This window comes from Notamacropus eugenii, chromosome 7 (assembly GCF_028372415.1).
Source record: "Notamacropus eugenii isolate mMacEug1 chromosome 7, mMacEug1.pri_v2, whole genome shotgun sequence".
NCBI classification, from domain to species: Eukaryota; Metazoa; Chordata; class Mammalia; order Diprotodontia; family Macropodidae; genus Notamacropus; species Notamacropus eugenii.
The window spans coordinates 132617048-132643348 of record NC_092878.1 but is presented as its reverse complement, the minus strand read 5'-3'; the positions used below and the strand labels follow the sequence as shown (position 1 = coordinate 132643348).

At 39.3% G+C, this 26301-nt stretch overlaps 1 protein-coding gene across 2 annotated transcripts in view; it reads left to right on the top strand.

Moving 5' to 3' along the window:
• Positions 1 to 26301, top strand: part of UNC5C (unc-5 netrin receptor C) — a 396611-nt gene that overhangs the window by 352341 nt on the left and 17969 nt on the right. For both annotated transcript variants that reach the window (XM_072622972.1, XM_072622971.1), the window contains 2 exons: positions 3040 to 3273; positions 25024 to 25173. In XM_072622972.1, the coding sequence (XP_072479073.1) occupies positions 3040 to 3273; positions 25024 to 25173 (384 nt within the window). The remainder of the gene's footprint in view (positions 1 to 3039; positions 3274 to 25023; positions 25174 to 26301) is intronic.

The window sequence follows — 26301 nt, the reverse complement described above, 5'->3', positions numbered from 1 at the left end:
CATCCTACTAAGGAAATGCAGCATATATAATTGCAAGATAATTTAAGGAGTGACAGAGTATTGGGTGTGGGAGGGTGAAAATAGAAGAATCAGGAAGTACTTCTTGGAGGAGATGGTAACTGATCTGAGTCTTGAAAGGAGACAGGAGTCAGGTGGCAGAGATAAGGAAGGAGTAAAATCCAGGAGTGTATCCAGGTGTAAGTATCCAGCAGTAAAATCCAAGTATAAGTGTACTGATGTTTGAAATGTCACTTGTCTAGGGCATAAGTCTACTTCATTGTAATCTAGGAAAAGTCATTGCTGAATGTTCTGAAGATAGCACAAGTTGAGTGTATGAGACAGTAGCAGCTAATTTGCATACAGCAAGGCAGTTGCCCATTTTATTGATAAGATTGGTTTCAATAAGATTGGAGAGAATATATTTTGTGCTCTGGTGCCACTTGTTGAGAAAAGAAAAGAAAATAGAAGATAACAGACATTTCTCTGCAGTGTACCAATTTTTGCTGACAGGTAGAAAAGAAGAAAAATCATGCTTAAAAAAGTAGAGCATTTTTTCAAAAATCAATATGAAGAGAAAGGTTACTGCCTTTTTCTATAAGAGCATAACATTATTTCAACTGAGGACATCACTTAAGCCTAAAGCGAGAAGTGATGGATACTACAGTTGCTATTGAGGAGAAAGTCTAGATAAGCATAGAACAGCATGGGACATAGACAAAACATGTCTAGAATAGCATAGAAGTGAAGCATCTAAGCAGTTCAGCATATTGGCTTATGGACTGAGATGCTCTGTCTGATAAGGTGTCAGTTTAATACAAATCAGTTCAGCTTAGCAATGGAGGCATTTGTTCACATGGAAGTTATGTTTACCAAGGAACTTTTGTTGACAGTTTCTGAAACAGAAGGATAACAAATTTTATAGTTTCAGAGTTGTGAGTTGCTCTTGATAAATGTATTCATTACATCCATGGTTTACTACCCTAGGATTACTAGCTTGAGCTCCCATACTCTCCATGGAGACCATGTGCATTAGTGGGAGAATGGACTCAGGTTTATAGATGGAATGTTATATAAATAGTATATATTTGCTTTCCATTTTCAGTGAATGTTTTGGTTAATTCTAATTTGTATTGGTGGCCAATTTGTTAATGAAAAATATCAGTAGGAATTCATGGACTACAGTGTTAGTAGGAGTGATTATCCCTACACAAGAGTTACCCCTTAAAGCCCTGTGAGTATTGATTCTATAGTCATATTCCATCTCAGGGAACCCCAACATGACTGAGTAGAGGGATGTTGAAAGGAAATGAGTCATAGAGAGAAAGAGTGAGTATAACCTGAATGAAAAAGATGGTGGGAGATGGAAATAAGTGTACATTATACACCACATTGTGGGCTGGCTCATACAAGCCAGAGGTGGAAAACAAGGAAAAGCTTGTAGTCCAGTTTGGCTGTGCTAAACAATAAATCTTTAGAATAAAGATATGCTATCAAATGCGTTATAGAAAAAGCTCAAGGGTCATAGAACCATTGTGGGGGAAAAAACAACAACAAATAATTTTCTTTTCATTACCTTCGTAATATACCAAGCTCTGTGATACCTACTAAGAACTTTCAAATCCTTTTTGGAAATGTGTGTGATATAAATTATAAATATCTAAATGAAGAAATAAATAAATAAACAAACTCCTCTCTCTTTTGGAACAACTCCCCAACAGATGGTTCTATTGCCATCAGCAGATAACCCTTGCCAAAAGCCACACAAATGTTCATGGCGCAACCAGCAGATAGCATTCTGAGGTGGCTGATGCTTCTGTGCCTCTCTCCAGTCATGGAGCCTGAACTTGTTTATAATAAAAGAAATTTTTTAAAAGAAAACCTAATGGATCCTAGTTCTTAGCCTCCAAGCTTCATGCAGATCATCTGCTATGCAGCTTAAGGCAGCTGAGATTAAAACTGAATTTGCAGAGCCTGGTCCTACTCCCAGCTGCTTTTACAATACATGTTCCCCATTTATTTCCATTTTTCTCCAGGTAATTTGAAAGACCTCACACCACGTGCAGAGTCTGAAGTGTCAGATGGGGAATTAATTGAGAGCCTTTATCCCTCTGAGCATATGGAAGGTGGTTTAAAAGCATGCGGTTTTGACATATACCATTTCCCCTACAGTCCTGTTGGCAGGATTATTTGGGAAGGGCAATATGGAGTTTTGGACGCTGTATGTGTGTGTGTGTGTGTGTGTGTGTGTGTGTGTGTGTGTGTGTGTATGTGTAGAAAAAAAGTTGGAGAAAAAGAAGTATTTGACAATATCTGCTATTTTTCAAAACCCTTGCTGTTGCAAAAATCTATTCAATTCACAACACTATATATATATATATATATATATACATACATTTATATATACTAATATATACTAATAGTATTTCTCATGAAGAAACAAGAAACTAAAAATGACTCGAACTAGAAAATTGGTTCAAAAATCAATCATGATGAAAATAATTAAATTAATATTTTGTCAGATACATACATACATGTATGTATTGTTGTATAAATACAAATATACACACACACACAACACTATTTATGTGCCATAGCCTATATTGAGCAATTCTGATTGATTAGTGAGTGAATGAGTAAAAACTCCCCTAACACTCTAACTGGCCTCATCCAGCCAGCCTTCAGGAATCCTGGGCCTGCCTAGCTCAAGTGCTTTGTAATCTGTCCGGTAACGTCCCCCCAGCCCACAATAAAAATCAGTTTCCTGGACACTACTCATCTGTATGTATTTTCTACCCTAAATGTCATGGGATCCAGGATGGTCTCATTTTATATTTATCTTTCCAACACAAAGAGGTCAGGTCCGGGTATCCAAAGGGCAACATGGAGTTTTGAGCGCTACGTGTGTGCATTGCAGCATTTCTCTCATTCCCATAGCCAAAAGAAAGCTAGAATATGGACTTCTTAGCTGCTCTGGTCATTTCTACGCCTTGAGTCTGCAGCATTTTCCTCAGCTGTGCTTGCTTTCTCATTCTCCCTCAGGATGTGGTAGTGGTTGGAGAGGAAAATTTCACCACCCCATGCTACATTCAGTTGGACCTAGAAGCTTGCCACATTCTCACAGAGACACTGAGCACATACGCCTTGGTTGGGCAGTCCACCACCAAAGCAGCAGCAAAGCGCCTAAAACTTGCCATCTTTGGGCCACTGTCTTGCTCATCTTTGGAATACAGCATGCGAGTCTACTGTCTAGATGACACACAGGATGCCCTTAAGGTAAGTAATCACTTCCATTTCAGTTATTTTGGCTTTTTTCAATCCATTCTACTCTATTTAATTGAAATATAGGTACTGTGATAGATATTGGGGATACCAAGAAAGCTAGTGCAAAATACAAAGATAAAATAGATGGACATAAATAATTACTGTATAGGAGAGAAAGTAACTATTACATTTTGAGTTTTCAACATTCACTTCCATAAGATTTGGAGTTTCAGATTTTCTCCCCTTCCCTCTCCTCCTCCTTCCCCAAGATGGTGTGCAATTTGATATAGGCTCTACTTCTACATTCATATTAAACATATTTTCACATTAGTCATGATGTAAAGAAGAATTAGCACTAATGGGAAAAGAAGAAACAAAATGAAACAACTAAAGAAAAGGAAAGCAAATAGTATGCTTCCATTTGCATTCAGACTCCAAAGTTCTTGAGAGAAAGTAATTATTAAAACAAAAAAAGGAAGTCAGCATTCTTATTAGAATATAAACTCCTTGCAGTTAAGGATTGTTTCATTTGTGTGCCTTTGTAACCCCAGCAGCCACCCAGCACCAGGTCTGGCATATTGTGGGCATTTCAGGATTGCCGTAAGGAGAGACACTATAAGAAAACTGAAGGACAAGTAGAATCAGGGTGCATCAGGGAAGGCTTCCTTTAAGGGTACACACTTAGATTGTACCATGTGGTCAACAACTTTTTCTTTGTTGTATTCATTTGTAAGCTTTCTATAACATTTAGTCCTCTGGGCCCCGTCTTCTTGAATACCCTCTCCTCCCCTGGTTTTGATGGAACCACTCCCCCTGTTTCATCTTCTGTCTGAATATTCTTTGCTAAATCAATATTTGCCTTCTGTGCCTTAAATGAAGCAGTCAATTCAGTTTGATTCAATTCAATAAACAAAATGCTGTTCTCAACACATTTTGTTTTCCCTCTCACTTAGTAATGTTATTTGCTCCCATGAATTCATCCATCTCTTCTCTATGTAGATGATGCCCAGAACTCTATTTCTAGCTCTAATCTCTTCCCTGAGATCCTCCAGTCCCATATGTCTAGGCTGTTGACAACTTGGGCACATTCTACCAGCATCTCAAACTTGGTGTGTCCAGAATGGAAGTCATCATCTTCCCTTGACCCTTCTCCCAGCCCCCCTATTTCTTTTCATGGTAGTAATAACTGGCATTTATATGGTGCTAGGAAGTCTTCAGATTGTTTGACATGAATAACCTCACTTTCTCCCAATGACATCTCTGGAAGGTAAATGTTACAGATATTATCCCAATTCTACATAACATGAAGTTGACAGGTTAACTGACTTGCCTAGCATAGTCATTTACTCTTCATACTTTGGAGGACTCTTTGACTCGTCCCTCACACTCTACTGTTTGCCCCTCACGTGTAATCAGTTGTTACGTTCCATTGATTTTATCTCCATTTTCTCATTCTCCTCCTTTGCTACTCACTCCCTCATCACTTTTCATTTAGATTATGAAAACAGCATCTTAACTGGTCTTCTGGCTTCCTTTCTTCAAGTGTCTCCCCTCTCCAGTACATCCTTCTCATGGTTGCCAATATGATCATCCAAATGAAAAGGGCTGACCATGTCACTCCCCTGCTCAAAATCTTCCGTGGCTCCCTATTACTTATAAAATAAAATGCATACTCCTCAATCTAACCTCTAAGATCTTCTACAATCTGGCAACAACCTACCTGATTTCACAGTATTCCCATTCATCCAATTATATTACCTATTCCTCAAGTTCCATATGCTTCTGAATTTTCACAGACCATCTCCCATACCTGGAATCTACTCCTTCCTTTCCTCTGTTAAATGAAATTCTTACCTTCCTTCATGGTTCAGCATGGGTGTCATCTCCGTAAGGAAGCCTTCCTTGTTACCCCCAGGTGAAAATGTTCATTGGCTTTCAAGGAAGAAGGGGCCCTAGGGGCCAACTAGTCCAGCTGCCTCATACAGAGGCTCCTCTATAGAGGAAAAAACAGAGGTTCAAAGTGCTTGCCTGACTTTACCTAACATCTAATTGGTAGTCAATGGAAAAAACTGGATTCAAACATAGATCTTTGATTCCAACTCCAATGCTTCTTCTAGTATACAGGGTTTCTTCTCCCTCCTGAAATTTTCTTGGAGAGTCTTTGCTTGGAGATTTTCTTTGACCCCTTCATTCAGTCATCCATCCAACAAACATATATTAAACACCTACTACATGTCAGATATTGTGCTCAGTACTTGGGACCACAAGAAAAAAACCAAAATGTCCTTTTCCTTAAATCCATTTCTCTTGGGTTAGAGAATGGTGTATACAAAATGTACAGAGATAAGGAAAATTGAAATTTGTACAAAATTCTTTTTATGAGGGACATGGAGACAAATAGCTAAGTGTATCTGCTTAGACCTGGTAAGGAAGTGTCATAGAAACTGAGCTTTGAAGGAGGTAAAGGTTTCTATCAAATGAAAGTAGAGCAAGAATGCATTCCAATATGTGCCACATGCAAAAGCACTGAGATAGGAGATGGAATGTCATGTGCACACAAACAGTAGGTAGGCCAATTGGGTGAAAACATCAAGTTTGATGGGACTGATGCAATTAGCACTGAAAAATCAGCTGGCTCCAGATTATGAAGGTATTTAAGTGACAAAAAGCAAATTTTTATTTTGTACTAAAGATAAAGGGGAAACACTAAAGTTTCTTAAGCAAGGAAATGACGAGGCCACATTCCTAGTTTAGGAATCCCAATTTAGTGATTCTACGGATGTATGGTTGGTGAGGGGAGAGACTGAATGCAGTGAGACAAATGAGAGGATTAGTACAAAAATCTAGGCAGGAAGTTTTCTAGCCTAACCCTGAACTAAGTTGGTTTTAGTGTGAGTAGAGAGAAGGGGTTGGATATGGGGGGTGTCGTGGAGATAAAATTGATAAGGTATGGCAACAGATTGGATGTAGAGATATCTAAATGACACAGTGAGTGGTAGACTTGGAGTCAGGAGTTCAAATCCTGCTTCAGACACCCCCTAGCTGAATTACACTGAGCAAGTCACTAACCTCTCTGTGCTTCAGTTTCTTCATCTGTAAAATGGTGATGATAATAGTAACACCTGTCTCCCAGGGTGGTTTTAAGAATCCAATGAGTTAATAAACGTAAAGTACTTTGCACACTTTTAAGCACTATTTAAGTGCTAGCTATTATCATTAAAGAAAGTGGGAAGTGACCAAAAAGCCTAGGATATTATCAAGACTGGGAATCTGGGTAACTGGAAGGATAGTAGAGCACTTAACAGAAATAAATCAATTAGATGGAATGGAGGGTTTGGGGGGGGGGCGTCAAAGAAGAGAATGAATTCTGTTTTGAACATGTTTGAGTGTGATGCTCCTTTGAAAAATCCATTTAGAAATGTCCAACAAGTAATTTGGGACTGAAGCTCAGGAGAGAGGCCATGGTGGATTGCCACACAACATGCTCTTATACTTGTTGTATTCCACATTTTCCTACTAAATTGTGGGCTCCTAGAAGGGACAGGCTGGAATTTCTTTTTTCATTTTTTTATCCTCATTAACAAACATAGTATATTGAATGTTTCTATTAGTAATAATCGTTAGTTTGGGTCCATGATCTCATTTGTGTAAGAAATTCTCAGCTAAATTCATATTGGCATTTGCTCTGCAATTTATAACCATGGAGGGTTGCCTTGGAAACTCAAAGATTAATTGGTTTGGATAGGATCAAAAAGCCAGTTTGTGGCAAAGGGAAGACTTGAATCCAGGTCTTTTTTTTTTTTTTTTACCCCATAGCTGGTTCTCTATTCACAAAGCCATGTTGTCACTTCATCTTGCACATAGTGAACTATTAATAAATGTTTCTTCATATGAATTCAATTAAATTAAAATAAAAAGAGTATGGGAGGAGCATATTCCTAACAGGAGAACATGGAAGATGATGTAAGATCAGACATGAAGATAGCAGTATCGACGGTGGTCCAGTTTCTCTGGAGCAGACAAAGTATGAGTAGTCTGACGTAAAGATGAAAGATAGGTTGGGATCAAGTAACGGACCTTGATGGCTGGGAATAAGAAGACTGGGTTTGTTGCCGTGCCTATAGGAATGTGTATCTATAGCTAATCTGAATGCTGTCTAAAAATTAAATGTTTAAAGAACAATTACAATCAATAATTATATGAAAAAATGCTCCAAATCCCTAATAAGAATAGCAATATATATTAAGATAACTGAGGTTTCCCTTTTCATCGATTAAATTGGCAAATCCAAAAAGGGAGAATTTATTCCCATTGGGGATCAGGCAGACTAAGTTTCTGCTGGTGGAGCTGTGAAGTGGTTCAACCATTCCAGGGAACAAATTGGAAATAGGTGACAAAAGAGACTTTGACCTAGCATTACCACTGTTGAATAAGTACTCCCCACAAGAGCGTGAATGATAGAAAGTACCAAAATATTCAGAACAGCACTTTTTTCTGGTGGCAAATACTTGAAACATGATAGGTCTTCATGAGTTGAGTAGATGAAAAATAATTGAACTCTATGGATGCTATAGATAGAGTATTATCCTGCCATATGATAAGAGGAATTTAGAGAAATATGGGAAAATGTATATCAACAAATGCAAAGTGAAGAAAGCAGTACCAATGAAAAAATATCAACAATGGCCATTCTAATGTAAATGAAAACAGCATGATAGGTACTTGAATGCACTTTGATTGATTAGTGACTAATATTCAGATTATGTTTGATATCTACTTGTGGTTTCAGAGAACTCATGTGGGAATACACTTCCCCTCTGAGTAGAAAGATGAGAGACTTTGGGTACAGATGCATATGACATCAACGACATGATTTTGTGTCAGTTTCTTTAACTCTATTACTTTTATTCTAAGGAGAGAAGGGAAGAGGAAGTCATGGAGTTCTAACAAAAAACCCAACAATATATGTGTTTTAAATTAGATGTTCTACAAGAAGCATGAAACTCTCATGGACAGACTGGTCAGAAGGCATGTATGTGTGTAGAGGAGCTATAGGCTTTATGCCTAATTCTCCCAGTGGGTTCCATTTATTTTCCTTGAATTTCACAAAATATGTAGTAGAAATTGAAATGACGTGCTGATGGTAGTAAATTTTCTTCTGTGTTTATCTCAAATGCGCCCTTCCCTTAACCGAGACTGGTATAATTGTGTTCTCTCTCTCTCTCTCTCTCTCTCTCTCTCTCTCTCTCTCTCTCTCTCTCTCTCTCTCTCTCTCTCTCTTTCCCCCCTACCTCTTCCCCCATTTCTTTCCCTTCTCCTCTCTGTTTCCATATATATGTACACACATGTGTGTATGTATATGTATGTATGTTCACATATATCCATGCATATATTTCTATACACACATATGTCTACATATACACATGTGTGTGTTTTTCTTCTTGTGTGTTTCTTATTTTAATTTTCTTTTTCATTGTCTTTATGGGAGATGTGAGAGAAAGGAGCAAAGTACCTGACAATAAGCTGCTATTTTGCAGAATAAATGAAACTGATCTGATTGTTCCTTCCAAAATATTAGGCTAATTATTTCTCTAGAATATTGGTTATCGTACTTACCTATAGCATAACAAGAACCTTGCTATTTTTGCATTATTGCGGCCAGAAGGTGCAAGGAAGTCTCATTTGTTATTCATGTATTTTTAATGCTAAGTGCCAGCTCCCCAGAGGCAGAGAATCTATAAATGTCTCTTTGTAAACCGTTGATCATGATAGAAACAGCTTGGGTTATTTTCACTGCTTCCTCTTATTTCTCTTTATTAAACCTGTTCATCTGCCTTTCTCAGGGCTGGCAATTTGCATTTATCTTCCACAAATTAAAATAAAATAATCAAAATTAGGTTTTAAAATATATACTGGAGAGGCATAGTGCCCTTTCATTGAACTGTCATGTGAATGTTTAACATGTATAGGAAACGTCTAAAATATGACCCATATTCCCTATCAATTTTGCAGTAAAGGTACTCTACATTATTAAAAGATTCACTCTAAGGGTCCACAGCTCCTATAAAGAGCCATCCTATTCTCCAGGCAGAGTTCAAAGGTGTAACTGATGAGCTACCCTGCCCCATTTTTTAAGAGTGTCATTTGTGTTGAGAATATAAAAGAAGGAACTGCTTCACTTCATTCAGAAACTATCCCTGCAACCTGTGGGCATGTATGCTCTGCAGTGCATTGACCTTCTTGGTTGCCAACAAATTTCATTTTCTTCATCATCTCAAATGCTGCTCAGTTGAACATCTCCTAGGATGGTAGAGTTGATTCCATTTGTTTGTAGAGGACTGGAGTGCTCTCTGCATTTATCAGAAATTCAGAGAAGCGTTAAACTAAGAAGACTCGTGGAAAGCTTACTTTCTGAGGGTCGTATTTCTACATTTATTGGAAGCTGGTGAAAAAAAAGGATTATAATGTTTTTTAGAACTGAGGGTATTAAGGTTCATCATTATCATTTTTTCACACATTAATTATGTGGTCTGAAAGGCAACAAGAAATAATGAGAGGCTTGAGCATCAGTCAGACTTGAACTCCAGTGACATCTCTCCTCATCTACCCACTTTCCTCTTTAGGTCCAGAAAGCTTTTATAGCATTTTTATTTAGTTACATTAGCCGAAAGAGCAAAAAAAATGTCACCTGAAACTTCAAAGCTGCCTTCAGCAATTTTGGGAGTATTGATGTTGAATTAGAATACCCACTGTGCCTGCCAGAGTACAAGGCAAGACTGATGAGAGATAACTGCCTTCATTTAAACACCTTTCAGGAGAGTTTTGTTCCATGTGTTGGGGTGGGGGGGTGTTTTAAATTCCAGTGAGAACCCAGTTCAGGTTGACTTCAGCTAACATGGTAAACAGGCTGAGAATCTTGAGAATACTTTAGAGGCATTCCTTAGTTAAATTAAAAGGTCACAACCTACTTAAAAGACTAGGTTTGGTAATCCAGAACCCAAGCCTTTCCCTTTGCCCTCCACTTGTCATTACAGTAATGTCATTTGTATTCATTCTATCTTTATTTTCTGAGACTCAAAACCCAGCAGAAATAAATGAATAAGTAAATACTTGAAGTATTTAACAAGCAATACTTGGCGCATTGGCAGTGCAGTCTAACTCAGACAAGAACAGTTTTATTTGGTGTTGAAGAGCACCTGGGGAGGAAGAAAATGCCTATATGATAATGAGTCTTTTGCCCCACACTATCCAAAGAATATAATTTACATCAGCCTTCTTCTTCATTATGGACAAGTTTATTTTAAACCCTATAAGGTTCTAGGCCTCCATGGGACGATTTGCCCAAAGAAAATACCAAGATGCCCAATAGATTGCTCATTAAGTCTGCAAGAAATGCACATATGATGTAAACAAAATACAAGGTGGTGAGCCAATCTGGTTGTATTTATTTACCGAGGGGAGGAGGGAAAAGGGTGAAAGATAAATTGTTTTACTTGGATTAACAGCAGTTGCATATGCCCAGATGCCGCTAGTATAATGGGTCTGTGTAGAACATGCAAATCACATGGTAAGAGGTGAGAGAAGTGGAGTAATCAGAAGGGAGACCTGAACTAGTGTTTACCTTTGACTGCTGTTCATGTGCATGGAGCCTCTTCTGAAGCAGTCATGCACAAAGTTTTAAAGGAAGGAAAGGGGCCTTGCTCAGCCCCACTCCACAGAACCTCCCCCCCCTTCATTTTCAGTGCCCTTTTACCTCCCTTCCCCTGGCTACTCAGCATGAATGCACTTTCCCAGCATGAAAAGAGCCTCTCTCCCTTGTTTTCACGCCTCTCCTACTAAATACCTCTAAACTGGTCTGTCCTCTGTCTCACCTCTTTCTCATCCTTCCTGGTTAATAAGAAGGAAGAGGTTTTTTCTCCCTGGGTAAGACATTGTAATGTTAACTGCAGTGTTTTAGATGCCCTGTAGACAGTGACTACATATGCAGCCAAATGATGTGGCTTTGGATTCAGATCCTTAACCTCTCTAGACCTTAACTTCTTCAACCATTACAAAAAATTGGAATTTAGAATAGATGACTACTGAAGTCTCTGTCAGCTCTAAATCGATGATCATAAAATTCAAAGGAAAGTATCTACAAGGTGAGACTTCAAGTAGTATACCAGACTGGTAGGACAGATGTTTTGGGGGTAATCATCACATTCCAGTAGTTCTCTTTTCTCCTTATGAGGCTGATCCCCTGTCCTACCTTACATTTAGAAATTCATTCATTGATATTTCCAAGAGGTCTGGGACTGTGGACTGTTTATCTTTTTATCTCTCCAGGCCCTGGCAGAGTGTTCTGCACTTAATAACAATAACAAGTCGGTCAATAAATGTTGATTAAGCGCCTTCTAGGGACCAAGCACTGGGGCCATAAATAAGAAAAGGAAAGACAGTCCCTGTACTCAAGGAGTTTACAATCTAATGGATGAAGACAACACAAAAGGAAGCTGAAAGGAAGAGAAGAGAGGCTAGGGAAGAAAGTACCTGGTCAGGGCATATGGTAGAGGGAAGAAGTCCCAACCCACAGAGTGCAACCAGTGGGATAGAAGATCTGGCTGATCTGAGGTGGAATTGGTGGGGGGAGTAGTGGGAGGAGGTCTTTAAGCGGAAACTTTGGAAAGAGTCATTTGCTCTGCCCTCCAGCCTTCCAGTCAGAGGGACAGAAAATGATGGGGTTACTGAGTATTTTGTATGAGTACCAAAGCTGATACAGTCTCACAGGATGATGAGTTTACTGGTAAAAAGATTTCCTAGGAGCATGATAATGGTGGAGTTCTAGACTAAGGAGTACAGACCAGAAGCAAACAACATTTGTAGTAGTAGTAGTAGTAGTCATAGTTGTAGTTATCTGGGGCTCAAGAGAGGGAGCTAGAGAAAGATTAAAATTATCTCAAGAAAAAGCTTAATAGACAATTTTAGAGCACATTATCAATTAGTCAAAAAGTCACAGAAGTCCTTTTGAAATAATGAGAAATCCCTACACCAAGCAATACTCAAAGTTTACAACAGTTGAATTTAATCAAACCATGTGTGTTCGTCATTCGTTGCCAAAAAAGACCATGCCATCAGAGACATGATGACATGACTTGCACTTGACTTTGTTTTGAGGGAGGGAGGGCTATGCAGGTCACCAGCCTTACTTCTCCTCCAGAGCCATCTGAATCCAGTGACCAGATATTCCTCAGGATGACTGGAGATGACTCAGGATGAGGTAATTGGGGTTAAGTGACTAGCCCAAGGTCACACAGCTAGTGAGTGTCCAGTGTCTGAGGTGAGATTTGAACTCAGATCCTCCTGACTCCTGCACTGGTGCTCTATCCACTGCACCATCTAGCTGCCCCCTAATCAAACCATAATCCAAACAGGTTTATCTCCTGATGAAGCTCTGAAACATCTAGGATACAAGGATGGAATCAAAAACACCTCCACTGGAGACATCTACCTGAACTCAGCCATTGACAGGTCAACAAAGAGAAGTTGGCTAAATGCTCTGTATGAAAACAGAGATCTGTGGTGGCAATACAGGACCAAATCATCATCATCAAAAACGATAGGTGCATTATTATTAAGGAGCCCAGAGTTAGTGGCCAATGCAGATTATGCTAGGAAAATGTATAAAATATTTGAACATGTCACCGCAGAGTGTCCAAATCTTGCATGACTCAAGAGATTAGAATTACATCATAAACTCACTATCTTTCGTGGACTGACGATGCATTTCCATACTACAAATATAGACATCAAAATATTATTGACAGCTCAAATAATAAGTTAACATTGCCCACAACTACACATATCACATTGATTAATAAAAAGTGAAAAACAGCATTTTTGATTGATGTCACTAAACCAAAATACTCAGAAAATCCAAATAATGGGGAATGAAAAACTTTAAAATTATAGAGATCAAGGCAAAGAAATTAAAGTCAGAATCAAAATCACATGGGAGACCAGAATAAGACACATGTCTCCTATCACCCTGTCTGCTGCTAGAGCATCAAAGTTCACAGTGGATAAACTTATATCCCAATTTTTTTTCAACTATAAAATGCAGGATTTTTTTCCAGTCCATCTGTGAAAACCTGCCAAATGTAGACTGTAACAGAATAATATCAAGATAGTGACTTGTCCCAGACCATTTCTATAAGAATTCTTTTGAAAAAGATGAGCAAGTAATAGTAGTATTTATATTAATTTAATTAATAACCATTAATGGCTAATCATACTAACAGCAGCGGTCATTTGTATAGCACTTTTCAGTTAGGTATTTTATAGATACCGGTTGATTGATTCTCCAAATACACCTGTGAGGGATGCAGCGTACATATGAAAGGCCCAGTTTTACAGGTGAGGAAAAAGATGGAGAGCAAAGTGAAATGTCTCTCTGGTTCACACACTGGATTCAAACCCCTGTCTCCGTAGTACAAATGCAGTACGATTTCCACTGTATAACATTTCTATTTATTTAATTGAATTGACCTCAATGTATAGATGAGAGCAGAAAGTGATGTGGGATGGGGTGTTAGAGAGGGGAGGAACTAGTTAAGTCCAGGCTAAAATCTGGCTTTTCCTGATCCCCCAGTTCCTCTATTGACTATCTGCACTGATCCAATCTATATCTTGTTCGTATAAAGTTGTTTGCATGCTGTATCCCTCCCTTAGACTATGAGCTCCTTGAAGGCAGGAACTGTCATTCCCCTTTCTTTATCTTTACACCCTAATACCTATCTTAGGACCTGGAACATAGTAAGCACTTCGTAAATGTTTATTGACACACTTAATGGACAAAGTAGAAATTTTAAAATGAAGACCCTGAAGGGTTAAAAGGAATGCCAGTTACCTCAATGAATAGAAGGGGGAAAAAAGAGAAAAACTGAAATTCCTAACATGGAGAAGGTTCAAAGTCTTCCTTTTCCTCAGGAGTGAGCTGAGCAGGAGTGAGTGAGCAGACATGTGGGCATGGCCATTTCCCTAAGTATCATCTTTTGGCATTTCCTTTAGAAAGTGACACAGATTTTCCTGTCCGTGTGAATAGGAAAAGAGATGGTTCAGAGTTATAATATGTGGCAGTGGCAGCAGCTGTGGGAGTGGCAGACTGAGCCCTAGAAACGAAGTGACTTGAGTGGAAAATATTTGCAAATGGTCACAAGAGTAGAGCCTTGGACTTATTAGGAACGAAGTGGGACAGACTCACACAGGAGGACAGAGAGCGCCCCAGCATGCATAATAAAAGAGGTTTTCCTGGCAAAGGCCTGAGCCAGAAGTCAGGAAACAGGCAGGTGGACTGAAAACAGACTAACGGTGGGGAGGGACCGAGTGCCAGGCAGTGCAGCTTGAAGGCCTGGAGGCCAGGGAGACAGACAGCACATGGAAAGCAGAGGATAGTGGCGGCAGGATCTAAAGAACTGGCACAGAAAAGAAGCAAACAGATGCTTTTTTCTTTGGCCTTTGCTTGTGGGAAATGTATATAGTCATAGCTGTGACAGCCACAGTTTCTCGTTCCATACTATAATTCCAAAGAACATAGCATGCCATGCAGGACTCAAGGATGCACAGAAATAGGGCACAGTCTGTGACCTCTGAAAGGGGTTGTAATAAAATCAAAGAAAAATACTGCCCTGCACAAACAGGAGGTCTTCTGAGATTATACAAAGGTGAAAGCATGAGTATACTGTGTCTCTGCAGCATGACTTCTTGGAAAGTGTACCAGATTTGGCCTTGAGAGATCTGGGTTAAAACCACACTTAGATACTAGGTTATGACCCAAAGCACTTCAGTTTTCTCTCCCTAGGTTTCCTTATCTATAAGATAGGGCCTTTAATACTATTTGTGCTACACACTTTACAAGTTCATGATGAGAAGGTGCTTTGTAAACCTTACATTCCTATGCAAATATAATCTCTTTTTTTTTTGGTTGGTTTCTTTTGTTAGTCCACGTTGACCTTGGGTTTCTAGGTGAATGGGTCACTCTTAGCATCCTCTACCCCATTTTGTCCAAATCTATTGAATGTCAGGGCGATGAGCGTCATCTTTTGTCTTTTATTTGTCATGGTTTGTTATGACCAAAAAGTTCAGCACCTATTGACCAATTTACTGATAATAAGCCTTTCCAAATATGCAAGCCTAGTTGTTCAGTGTAAGCCCTGGAAGGTAAGGAACCTATCTCCACTGGTTAGCCTCCATACTCAAGTAAATGGTTCAGCATCTTAACCAGAAAGAGTGCTAAATCATATTTATTCCATGTCTAGAAAAAGAGTAGTGGAAAGTTAGCCCATATTTCATTTGCTTAGCCATGGTTTTCTTTCATCTTTCTGATCTGACTGTCCTGTCACAAGTGCCGATGCCAGGGCTGTTCCTCACCTGAGACTGCCCAAAACTCTCTGGGTATGGAGGCAACTTGAGGTTGGCCAATTTAGGACAGGATAGGAAGAGCAGGGAAAGGAGAATCCAGAGCACCGACTTGAACCTCCTTTCAGCTTGTCTTTGCTAACAGATAACAAAAAGAAACTGGAGTTGGTTTTTAAGCAGAAGATAATTTGGAAATGAAATCATTACACTTGAAGAACTAAGGGGTTTGTTTATTGCCTTGGAGAAGCAGAATCTAGGTGGAAATACTGATGTCAAGCAGAGAGAATAAAAGGAGGCATTCAGCACATGGGAACAGGGGCTTAGTTCATGGAGGATAGAATTTGATCCTGGGAACCTTTAGTCCTCAGAAGCCCTGAACCCCAGTGCCATAAGCCCATTAGCATCACCAGGACAAGTGATGTATTTGTTGGCGAATATTTATCCGAAGTATCTGACCCTCTGCTCTGTTTACCCTAGGTGTTCAGTTACATCTTTTTAAGTGACTGATTTAGGAAAAACTGCCTAGTCTATTAGCTAGAAATTAGTAAACCTAAATCCCAAGCTTAGAAAAATACTGGTAATTGAATTTTTATGCTGCCCCTGATAATAATTTATTATTAGTGTAGCATTTCTATAGTACTTTGAGGTTTCCAAAGTGCTTTACAAATATCACTTCATGTTTGATCTTCAAAACAAACTTTGAAAGTAGCTGCTATTATTATACCTATTTTACAGATGAGAAAACAAAGGCAGGCAAAGGTTAAATGACTTGCCTAGGATCACATAGCTAAATGTCTGAAGCTGGATTTAAACTCAAATGTTTCTGACTCTAGGTGCAGTTCTCTATCCCCTTTACCAACTTTCTTTTTCCTCAATCCCTTTCCATCCAATCAATTGCCAAGTAGTATCTATTCTACCCCTACAACATTTCATATTTCTCTCCTTTCCGCTCACATGGCTAGTTCATACCATTATCTAGACAATGGCTTCCTAATTCATTTTTCTATTCCTAGTCTTTTTCTCTTCCAAATATACTCTCCACAAAGCTGCCAAAACAATATTCCCAAAGCATAGGTCATTCTCTTGCTCAAGAGGTTCCAATGGCTCTCTGTCATATCTAAGATCAAATACAAACTCCTCAGCAAGCTTTATCCCCAATCTAGCTTATCCCACATTTTCTAGCCATATCTAATACGTCATACTCTCTTGTTTTAGCAATTTGACATGCCATCTCCGGCACGGGCTGGCCTTGATGATTAGATGCCCTTCATTCTCATCTCTGCCTCTGACAGTCCTTGAAGGCTCAACTATGGGGTCGCCTTTTGTGTGGACCCTTTCCTAATGCCAGCAGTTGCTAGCCCCTTCTCCAGTCAGATGAGCTGGGATCATTCCACCTATGAAGCATGTGACTGTATGTCTTCAGGCAAGTCACAGCACCTCAGCTTCCTTACTGTAAAATTCAGGCATTAGACTCAAATAGCCTTATCCAGCTCTAGAACTATGATCCTCCATGAAAAGGGTCTCAGCAAACTTATTTTGGGTATGTAGCGAATCTCTCCCTCTCCAAGTAGAAGGTAAGATCCCCAAGGACAGGGGCTGAGTTTTTTGTTTGTCTGTTTGTCTTTTGGCTTTGCATACCCAGGACCTTGCTCATTGAGTGCCTGGCACATAGTAGGCAATCAATAGATATCATTTTGCTGTTCTACTCCGTTTCTCTCTTTCTAACACAGAAAATATTTATCCTCAAATATCCTAGGAGGCAGTTATGCTTACAAATTATAACATATTCCTTCAAATGTACAGCCTTAAAAAGTGTCCAAATTTGATAATACTCCAAATAATATAGGTTGTAGCTTTCATTATCTCTCAGAAGAGCTGGTTTCTATAAAATCCAGCAGCTGAATTTCTTCTTTCTATCTGTGAGTTTGAGCAGTCTGCTATTTGTCCCCAAGTCAATATACACTCATTCAGTATTAACTTTGGTGGCTCACTCAGCAGGCATCCATCACCTGCTGTGAATGAAACAGATCTCACAGGCTTGTACTGATCTCTGTACAACATAGAGGTCCTGGCTGCAAATATTCTGCTCTTTGCACTGTTCACTACTGGGTTCTTCTGTTCTCGCACATCTTTGCTGTCACGGGGAGAGACAGGTTAGAGACCTCATTATATTGTCCAAGATAACAGGCTCTTAAGAAAAGAATATGTCCATGGGCAGAGTTGGAGAGGTAGGGACAGCCTTATAGAGACTAGAAATAAACCCCTCCCTCCTGCAAGAGAGGAAGGTTTAATCTTGGAATGAGACAAGCTATTTGAAATGCCTAACAGAAAGCTAAGGAGATCCAAAGGGGAGCATAATTTTATAGGTAGTAAGGATAACCTCATTAAAAAGAAAGCTATGTTTCTTTCTGAAAACGTGATTTGGTTACATTCCACTTTCCATGTCAACATTGTTTTCCATGTCTTTATGTATTTGTCATATAAATTGTTTTAACATAAAATAAAAAAGACAAAAATGATTTCAAGGGAATTACTATTTCTCCCCCTTCTCTTCTTTCATGGGATTATAGATTTAGGCCTAGAAGTCACCTTAGAAATCTGATAGTTTAACCCTTTCATGTTATCAAGAAGGAGACTGAGGCCCCAAATAGTTAAGTGATTTACTAAGGCCACACAGACATTCAAACCCAGGTCTTCTGATATGACATTATTCTCTGTCCTGTCTAGCTAAAGTTTTACTCCTGCTAAAATTAAGTATTTAATTAAAGAAGGAAAACAAGGCTTCTGGTTCTCTAGACCCACAATCCTACTTGCCAGATTTCTCCACAGGAGCACATCATAGATAACTCAGATTCAACAAGTCAACATGATCAAATCAGAAAGCATTACCTTTCCTCCTAAACTCGCCCCAACTTTGACAATTTGCCTGTTTTTGCTGAGAGCACCTCCAGTCACCTGTGGATGTAATCTTGGGATCACCCTTTATTCTTCACGCTCCCCCCATAACCCCCCACCAATCCAGTCACTTTCCAAGTCTTCTCAATTCTATCTTCATAACATCTCACACACTCGTTCCTTCTCTTCGTTTACATTACAATCATCCTGTTCAGTTCCTCATCGTTGCTCACCTGGACTCCTAGAGAAATCCTTCAATTGATTTCCCCAGTCATCAGTTTCTCCCTGCTTTGACCCTTCCATATAATGGCCAAATGGACTTTTCTGAAATATAGGTTGGACCCTGTCACTTCTCTGCCCAGGAAGTTTCAATGTCTACTCATTTCCTGTACAATGATACAAACTATTGGTTTAACACTCAAACATGTTCATAAACTCACTCTGATATATCTTTCTAGGCTGATTCCAGATTGCTCCCTGCTATACAAACTACATATCATCCAAACTGACCAGTTGGCTGTTCTTATATATAAGGTTCCATATCCTGATATATACTTTTGCCAAAGCTCTTCTCCATGTCTGGGATGCTTTCCCTCTTTATCCCTTGGAACTCTTAGCTCCCTTCCAAGCTCAACTCAAGGACCAGTTCCTTCAACAGACCTTAGCTCATCCCTCCAGTTATTTGTTCCCCCTCCAAAATTGCTATATTTACTTTGTACACATCCTTTCTGTGTTTATTTTCAAACATGTTATAACCCCTCCCTCTCCAATAATGTATACTCTCCAGGAGAGCCAAGATTGTCTTACTTTCATTTGTATTCCCAGCTCCTGGCCTGGTGCTTTATACATAATAGGTACTTAACAAATACTGGTTCCTTGATTTAAAACTCATGCAAAAGAGCTTGGCAATGTAATGGCATGAGATCTAGCTTCAGAACCTACCACGTGCCAGGCATTATGCCAGGTGTTAGGAATACAGAAAGAGGCAAAAGACAGTCCCTGCCCTCAAGGAGCTTATAATCTAATAGGAGAGACAATATGCAGAAAAAAAATACACAAAGCAAGCTTTTTACAGGATAACTAGGAAATAATTAACTGAGGGAAAGCAGTAGAATTAAGAGGGGTTGGGGAGAAGGGATTTTAGCTGGGACTTCAAGGACATCATAGCATCAGTAGGCAGATCAGAGGAGGGAGAGCATTCCAGACATGGGGGACAGCCAAAGAAAATGCTCAGAGCTGAGAGATGACATTTCTTGTTCATGGCAGAGCCAGGTGGCCAGTGTCACTGGATCAAAGAGTACTTGTTGGGGAATCAGATGTAAAAGGACTAGAAAGGGGGTGGGGCTGGGTTATGAAGGTTTTTAAATGCCAAACAGAGCATTTTGTATCTGATCCTAGAGGCTATAGGGAGCCACTGGAGTTTACTGAGTAGGAGAGTGACATGATCAAACTTGTGCTTTAGGAAAGTCACTTTAGAGGCTGAATGGAGAGTCTGGATTTAGAGGCTGGATCGGAGTAGGAAAAATCTTGAAGTTGGCAAATCTCCAATCAGGCTATTGCAACAATCCAGGCATGAGGTGATGAAGTCCTATACCAAAGTGGAGATATCATCAGAAAAGAAAAGGGAGCACATTTGAGAGATGTTGCAACAGCGAAATCAACCCTTGGCAATAGCTTGGATATAGGATGCAAGAAATAGTAAGGAAACCAGTATGACTCCTTGCTTGCAAGCCTAAAGGACTGGGAAGATGGTGTCACCATCTAAAGTAATCTAGGAAACCTAGGGGCAGGGTATTAGGGGGAAAGATAGTGAGCTCCACTTTGGACATCCTGAGTTTAAGATGTCTACTGGATATCCAATGTGAGGTGTCTGAAAGGCACTTGGAGGTGTGAGATTGTAGATGTCAGCAGAGAAATTAGGGCAAGATAGGTAGATCTGAGAATCATCAGCATGGAGATGGTCATTAAATTCATGGGAGCTGATGAGTTCATCAAGTAAAGTAGTATAGAGGGAGAAGAGCTCTCAGGATAGAAGAGTTTTAGGAAAGTGTTGATCAGTACTGATAAAGGGAGTTCCCTCCACCAAAGAATTCACAGGTTCCATCCCTCTCTTTATCCCTGCTTTTACTCTATATCAGGCTTGGATTCATTCAATTCTACATTGTATAAAGCTGGAAAGTATCCAGAGGAGGACAATTGGTATGGGGAAGACCCTTGAGGCTATGACATAGGAGGATTGGTTAAAGGGAATGGACATGTTTAGCATGAAGAAAGGAAGACTCAGGGGAAATATGGTAGTTGTCTCCAGCTAGTTGGAGAACTGGAATATAGAGGAGTGTAAAAGCACCCCAATATACACGGGATGGCCTGCTATCACAGGTTCTTAGATCTGCTTTTCTAAAAGGAAAGGCAACTTTTGAGGGGTCAACAATCACTTTAATCAAACACATGTATCATCCACTTAATTCAGGGGAAAAAGTGCCATGAACTTCAGAGAAAATATAGAGAAATCAAAATCAAGACATGCTTCCAACTGTCTGACATAAGCAATACAGATCCACAGATCAACAGACAGATGCAACTCTCTGACCATTACATACATACATAGTTACCAGAGAGGGAGCACCAACATCTGGGTCTTCAAAGCCAAGGGGCTGCTTAGTGGCTTCTCAGAGTCTCATCTGGCTCACAAACCTTCTTCCAAAACTAAACCCCAAAGCAAAACCTTACCTCAGAGTACTTAAACATTTTTTAGAGCCAGAGGGCATCACAACCCTTGAGAACAGTGCCTCATTAACAAAAGGTGTGAGCCTTCCTATAAATCATCCCAGGCCCATTAATGGGTGGGGAAGATCTTCTTTAATCACATTATTCAATCAGAGGCACTAGATAATAGTAAAACAAAAATAATGTATTATCAAGACAAGAAGGAACCAGGCTTGTTCTCTTGGCTCCTGCAGGCAGAACCAGAAACAACCCAGGGAAGTTCTGAAGAGGCACATTTAGGCTCAATGTCAGGGAAAAAGAAAACAAGATTTAGTAACCCTTCCTGTTGGTCAGTCATATCTGACTCTTCGTGACCCCTTTTGGGGTTTTCTTGGCAAAGATACAGTAGTGGTTTGTCATTTTCTCCTCCAACTCACTCAACAGACAAGGAAAGTGAGGCAAACAGGATGTAGTGACTTGCCCAGGGTCACCCAGCTTTCAAGTGTGTAAGACCAGATTTAAATTAGGAGAACGATTCTTCCTGACTCCAGTCCCAGCACACCATGCCACCTAGGTGTCCTTGTTACTTTCAGGGCTATCGAAGAATGAAATGGACAGCTTAAATAAGTGATGGATTCCCCTCCTTAGTGGTCATCAAGCAGAGGGTGAATGACCATTTGTCAAGTATAGGGATCACTATATGATCACTGTATAGTTTAGAGCAGATAGTGACTGAGGTTCCTTTCAGCTTTCAAGTCTGGGATTCTGAAATTCCAAGCTCTGGCTGTTCAGGTCTTTGGGTGGCCTTTCATGTCAAGAAAATTTAGAATGACACCAACATCTCTTAAACTACATAGCCCTTAGTGATCTTTGCTATTTGTAGAATATGCAGGTTTGATATATTGTTGGATCCAATTACCTCATAGAATACAACACATCTTCTTTTAGACATCCTAGGGAGATAATTTGGACATAATGAAGATCTATAGTAATCAGATAATTACTATCGACTGCTCTTTCGACATCTTGATGGGGTAATTAGGCCATACTGGAAAGAAGCTAGAACTGATTGATTGGCACCGCCGTAATCTAAAAGATTTCTAATTATGTTTCTTTTCTTTTAATGGCTTATAAACAAACATCATTTTAGCTTTAGAATTTGTCAGGTGCCAGGTTCATTGGGAACATCAGCTTTCTCTTTTATGCTAACTAGACAATGAACATGATCAACATATGCTTATTATACATCACTGCTGAAGCAAAAGCAACTTCAATTATTTCTGGCTTTTCTTTTCCTTCCTCCTCTGTCAAGAGGAAATGTGTAGCTCAGGGTTCTCTGGGTGAGTGAGAATCGCGTCAGTATTTGTGACGGGGGATGTTCTGACTCATCTGGCTTGTAGAAGCCCCACAGAGTATGTTAAGCAAAGGCAGGAAGAGGGTAAGCTTTGCCATCCATTTCAATACAGAGGTTTTTATCATGCCTGTGTGTGTAGAGGGGGGAACCAGTGCAAGAGTTTCATGGAGTACCATAGGTAACGGCATCCCTGAGTGATGGCCAGTAATTAAAAGCAAATACTTCCTGCACCTCTGTGCAATAGGGAATTTACATTCTCTGTGAAATAGAGGATTCCTGTCTCTCATTTACCATTAGACATGAATGAAAAGAACTCTCCTTTTTCATTCCCCTATTACCTAGCCAGTATTGGATTTTTATTTTCTTAGTAATAGATTTTAGTCAGAATACTGGTTGGACCAAATGATCGTTTCTTGCTTTTCATCATTTATAAGGCAGTTTGAAATGAAGCCGTGGTATGCCTAATCAATTAAGTTTGCTAGCTGAGTCTTTATTGGACTAAGCCCTTATGGATTGGAGTTCATTAAACAAATATTAAGGCTGATATATTTCTGAATTGGAGCATTGCTTACATTCTAGCCTTGTTTAGACTCTACAATTGGTATGTCATGCTGAGCTAGTTGCACCTTACAGAAATCCTCCCTTGAGACTGAAAGCACATTATCTGCTTGGTGTGAGCATCAGTAGCTTGCAAACACTTCCATCCCCCAGTCCCCTGTATCTTACTTGCTAAATACAATGCTTTTGGTAACAGCAAAGAAAGGCTAAAGGAGACACATCACATCATTGTATAGTAATGTAGAGAAAAGAATATTCAAATGGCAATCATAAGACATTCTTGTTACAATTACTACCCATGTGATCTCCCTCCTTTTCTCTCTTCCTTTCTTCCTCCCTTCCTTCCTTCCTTCTTTCCTTCCTTCCTCTCTTCCTTCCTTCCTTCTTTCCTTCCTTCCTTCCTTCCTTCCTTCCTTCCTTCCTTCCTTCCTTCTTTCCTTCCTCCTTCTGGATATCTTATCCTACTTCTGATCAACACAAGAATTTTGACCTGCTATTTCTGCCCTGACCTGCTTTGCCCTTTCCTAAGCAGTTTAGGGGGCCCCCTTCCACTCTACACCCAGAGGCTCACCATTTTGGTATCAGACTTACTGCAGTCAACTGATCAGCTTTAGCCCACCTGCTGCTCAGAATCCCTGAGAACAGGTGATCCACTAACCTCAACCCCAGTAGCAGGAACTACTGGTGTAGCCCCACTCAGAGGCAGTTTTTTCTATTCTCTTGAAAATGCCTCATTAGTCTTTTCCAATAAGTTTGAGAAACCCTAGTATATACAGTGTGTGTCCCAATGTTGTTTCAGTCTGAAATAAAACTTCAGTTAACCAAGAAGTTGGAAGCTAGGCATTTTTCTTTTAAATTTACCTCCCTTATTAACTAAGCATTAACTCAAAACCCACTTTTCCTTTCATTTTAAGAGCTCATTTAAGAGCATATCTTGTTTATTTTTACATCTTCAATTCCTGCTATAGTGTTTTATATATTAATCTGAATGAATGAATGAATGAATGAATGAATGAATGCCTAAAACCTTTCTGCAATGTATTCTTGCCTTAGTAAGTAGACTAATCAAAACACAGCTAAATCAGTCTTTGATGGTTGATAATATTGAAATACCTCATGGTCACCATTATAAACTTCAACTTCCTGTACAACTTAGTGAATTTCTCCAAACATATGGAGATGGAGTTTTTATCAGCCAAAATATAATAATGAATCTGCTTTTTCCTTTGGTCAGTGAAAAACGTCAGTCTTCCTACACACACACACACATTGCCTTCCTACACACACGTACATTTGTATGTGTGTGCATGTATATACAAACATATAATTAGGAATTGGATTGAATATATACTTTCCTTAGGATATAATCTTAAATTTACTTCATTTAAATTTACTTAAACTTACTTAAGTAATTGTACTTATTAGTGAACTTTTGTTTAAATCCCTGGTATGGGGTTTTTTTCCAAAAAAATCAAGAAGAGAGTAGCTGGAAGGGACATGGAGTGTGAAGGATCTATTGCTGAGGGATGGCTCTGGGTAGATAGGTTCTCAATGCTCAAAACTTTTCTATATTCAGTTAAAGTCCATGATGTCAGGTGACCTTGATGGGCACACTGTTTTTGCATTCTTCTTCTGTAGCAATGATAGCAGTTAAAGACTCCTGAAGAGAAGGAAATAGGATCCAGTCTCACAGCTTCTTCCCTCCAGAAGCTAGCTGACTGCTCACGAAGGTAACTGGGATCTAGCTGATCCCAGATTGGTAGCATTATGGAATCTGCTCATTTGATGAGAGTTGATATAAATGACACAGTTTGATGCTAACTTTTTTTTCTTTTACCATCTTTGTTTCTTTTTAGGAAGTTCTGCAGCTGGAAAGACAGATGGGAGGGCAGCTCTTAGAAGAACCCAAGACTCTTCATTTCAAAGGCAGCACCCATAACCTGCGTTTGTCAATTCATGACATAGCCCATTCCCTCTGGAAAAATAAACTAATTGCTAAGTACCAGGTGAGAGTTCCAAGCAAAAGTGAAAATTTCAGGGCTTGAAGGTGTGAAAAGGTGAAAATACAAATCAGAACAAGGGACCTGGAACTGTACCCTGCTTCCTCCTCCCCGTCCCCCTTTCCAAATTAATCTCTAGGGAGAGTGCATCTCTGGAGTATTCTGAGACTGACTCCAAATGGTTGAAAAAAATAATATGTTTATAAGAAGAGAAGGAATTCACCTTCCTAATAAGTTTTCCCAGAAATATTTGTAATGGGTCAGCAAATCCAGTCTCCAAATGCATTTACTGAGAGCAGGGTGAGGAGGAGGAGGGAGGAAGTACTGTTTATCCTTAAATTGGATTGATTTCAAGCAAGAGCAGTCTCCCCATATGATCCAAATTAGACTTCAGCATTGCCAGTTTTGTAATTTAACTTTGATAGTTGAGAAGGAACCTCAGTATAGAAACTAAAACTGGGGGTGTTTTTTAAAGCACTGTGGATTAAAGTCAATAAAATAATAGGTTTTAAACTGTTGGACCCCAACCTTATTCCATTCATCCTGTGGGTTCTCGGAGAAATTCCCTTTATACTAAATCAGTTAGACCTAAATATCCCACAGCATAAATCTCCTGATAGCTAGCCCCAGAAAGTTCAACTGCATTGCAATGAGTTATCACATGAATTGTATGTGCATCCAAGCCAAAGATCTAGTATTTGCTTATTAACATCAGTCAATGTACATATTTCACTACAAGGAGACGAAGGGAATTCTTTCCTTCTACATTCTTGCCTATATCTATCTATCTATCTATCTATCTATCTATCTATCTATCTATCTATCTATCTATTCATCTATCTATCTAGATATATATGTGTGTATTGTGTGTATGTATATATGTGTGTTTATATGTGTGTTCATATCTATAGATCTATGTGTGTATGTGTGTATATGTGTATATATACACACATATACATGTATATGTGTATATAAGTATGTTTGTATTTGTGTGTGTATATTTACGTATACATACATTTATACATATACTTCTGGCTCATTTGCATACTTAAAATAGTGACAAATACAATGGGAGAAAGTGTTCATATGCTGCATTTTTGTTGTTTAATTTGCCTAAATATGACCATGCTCTTT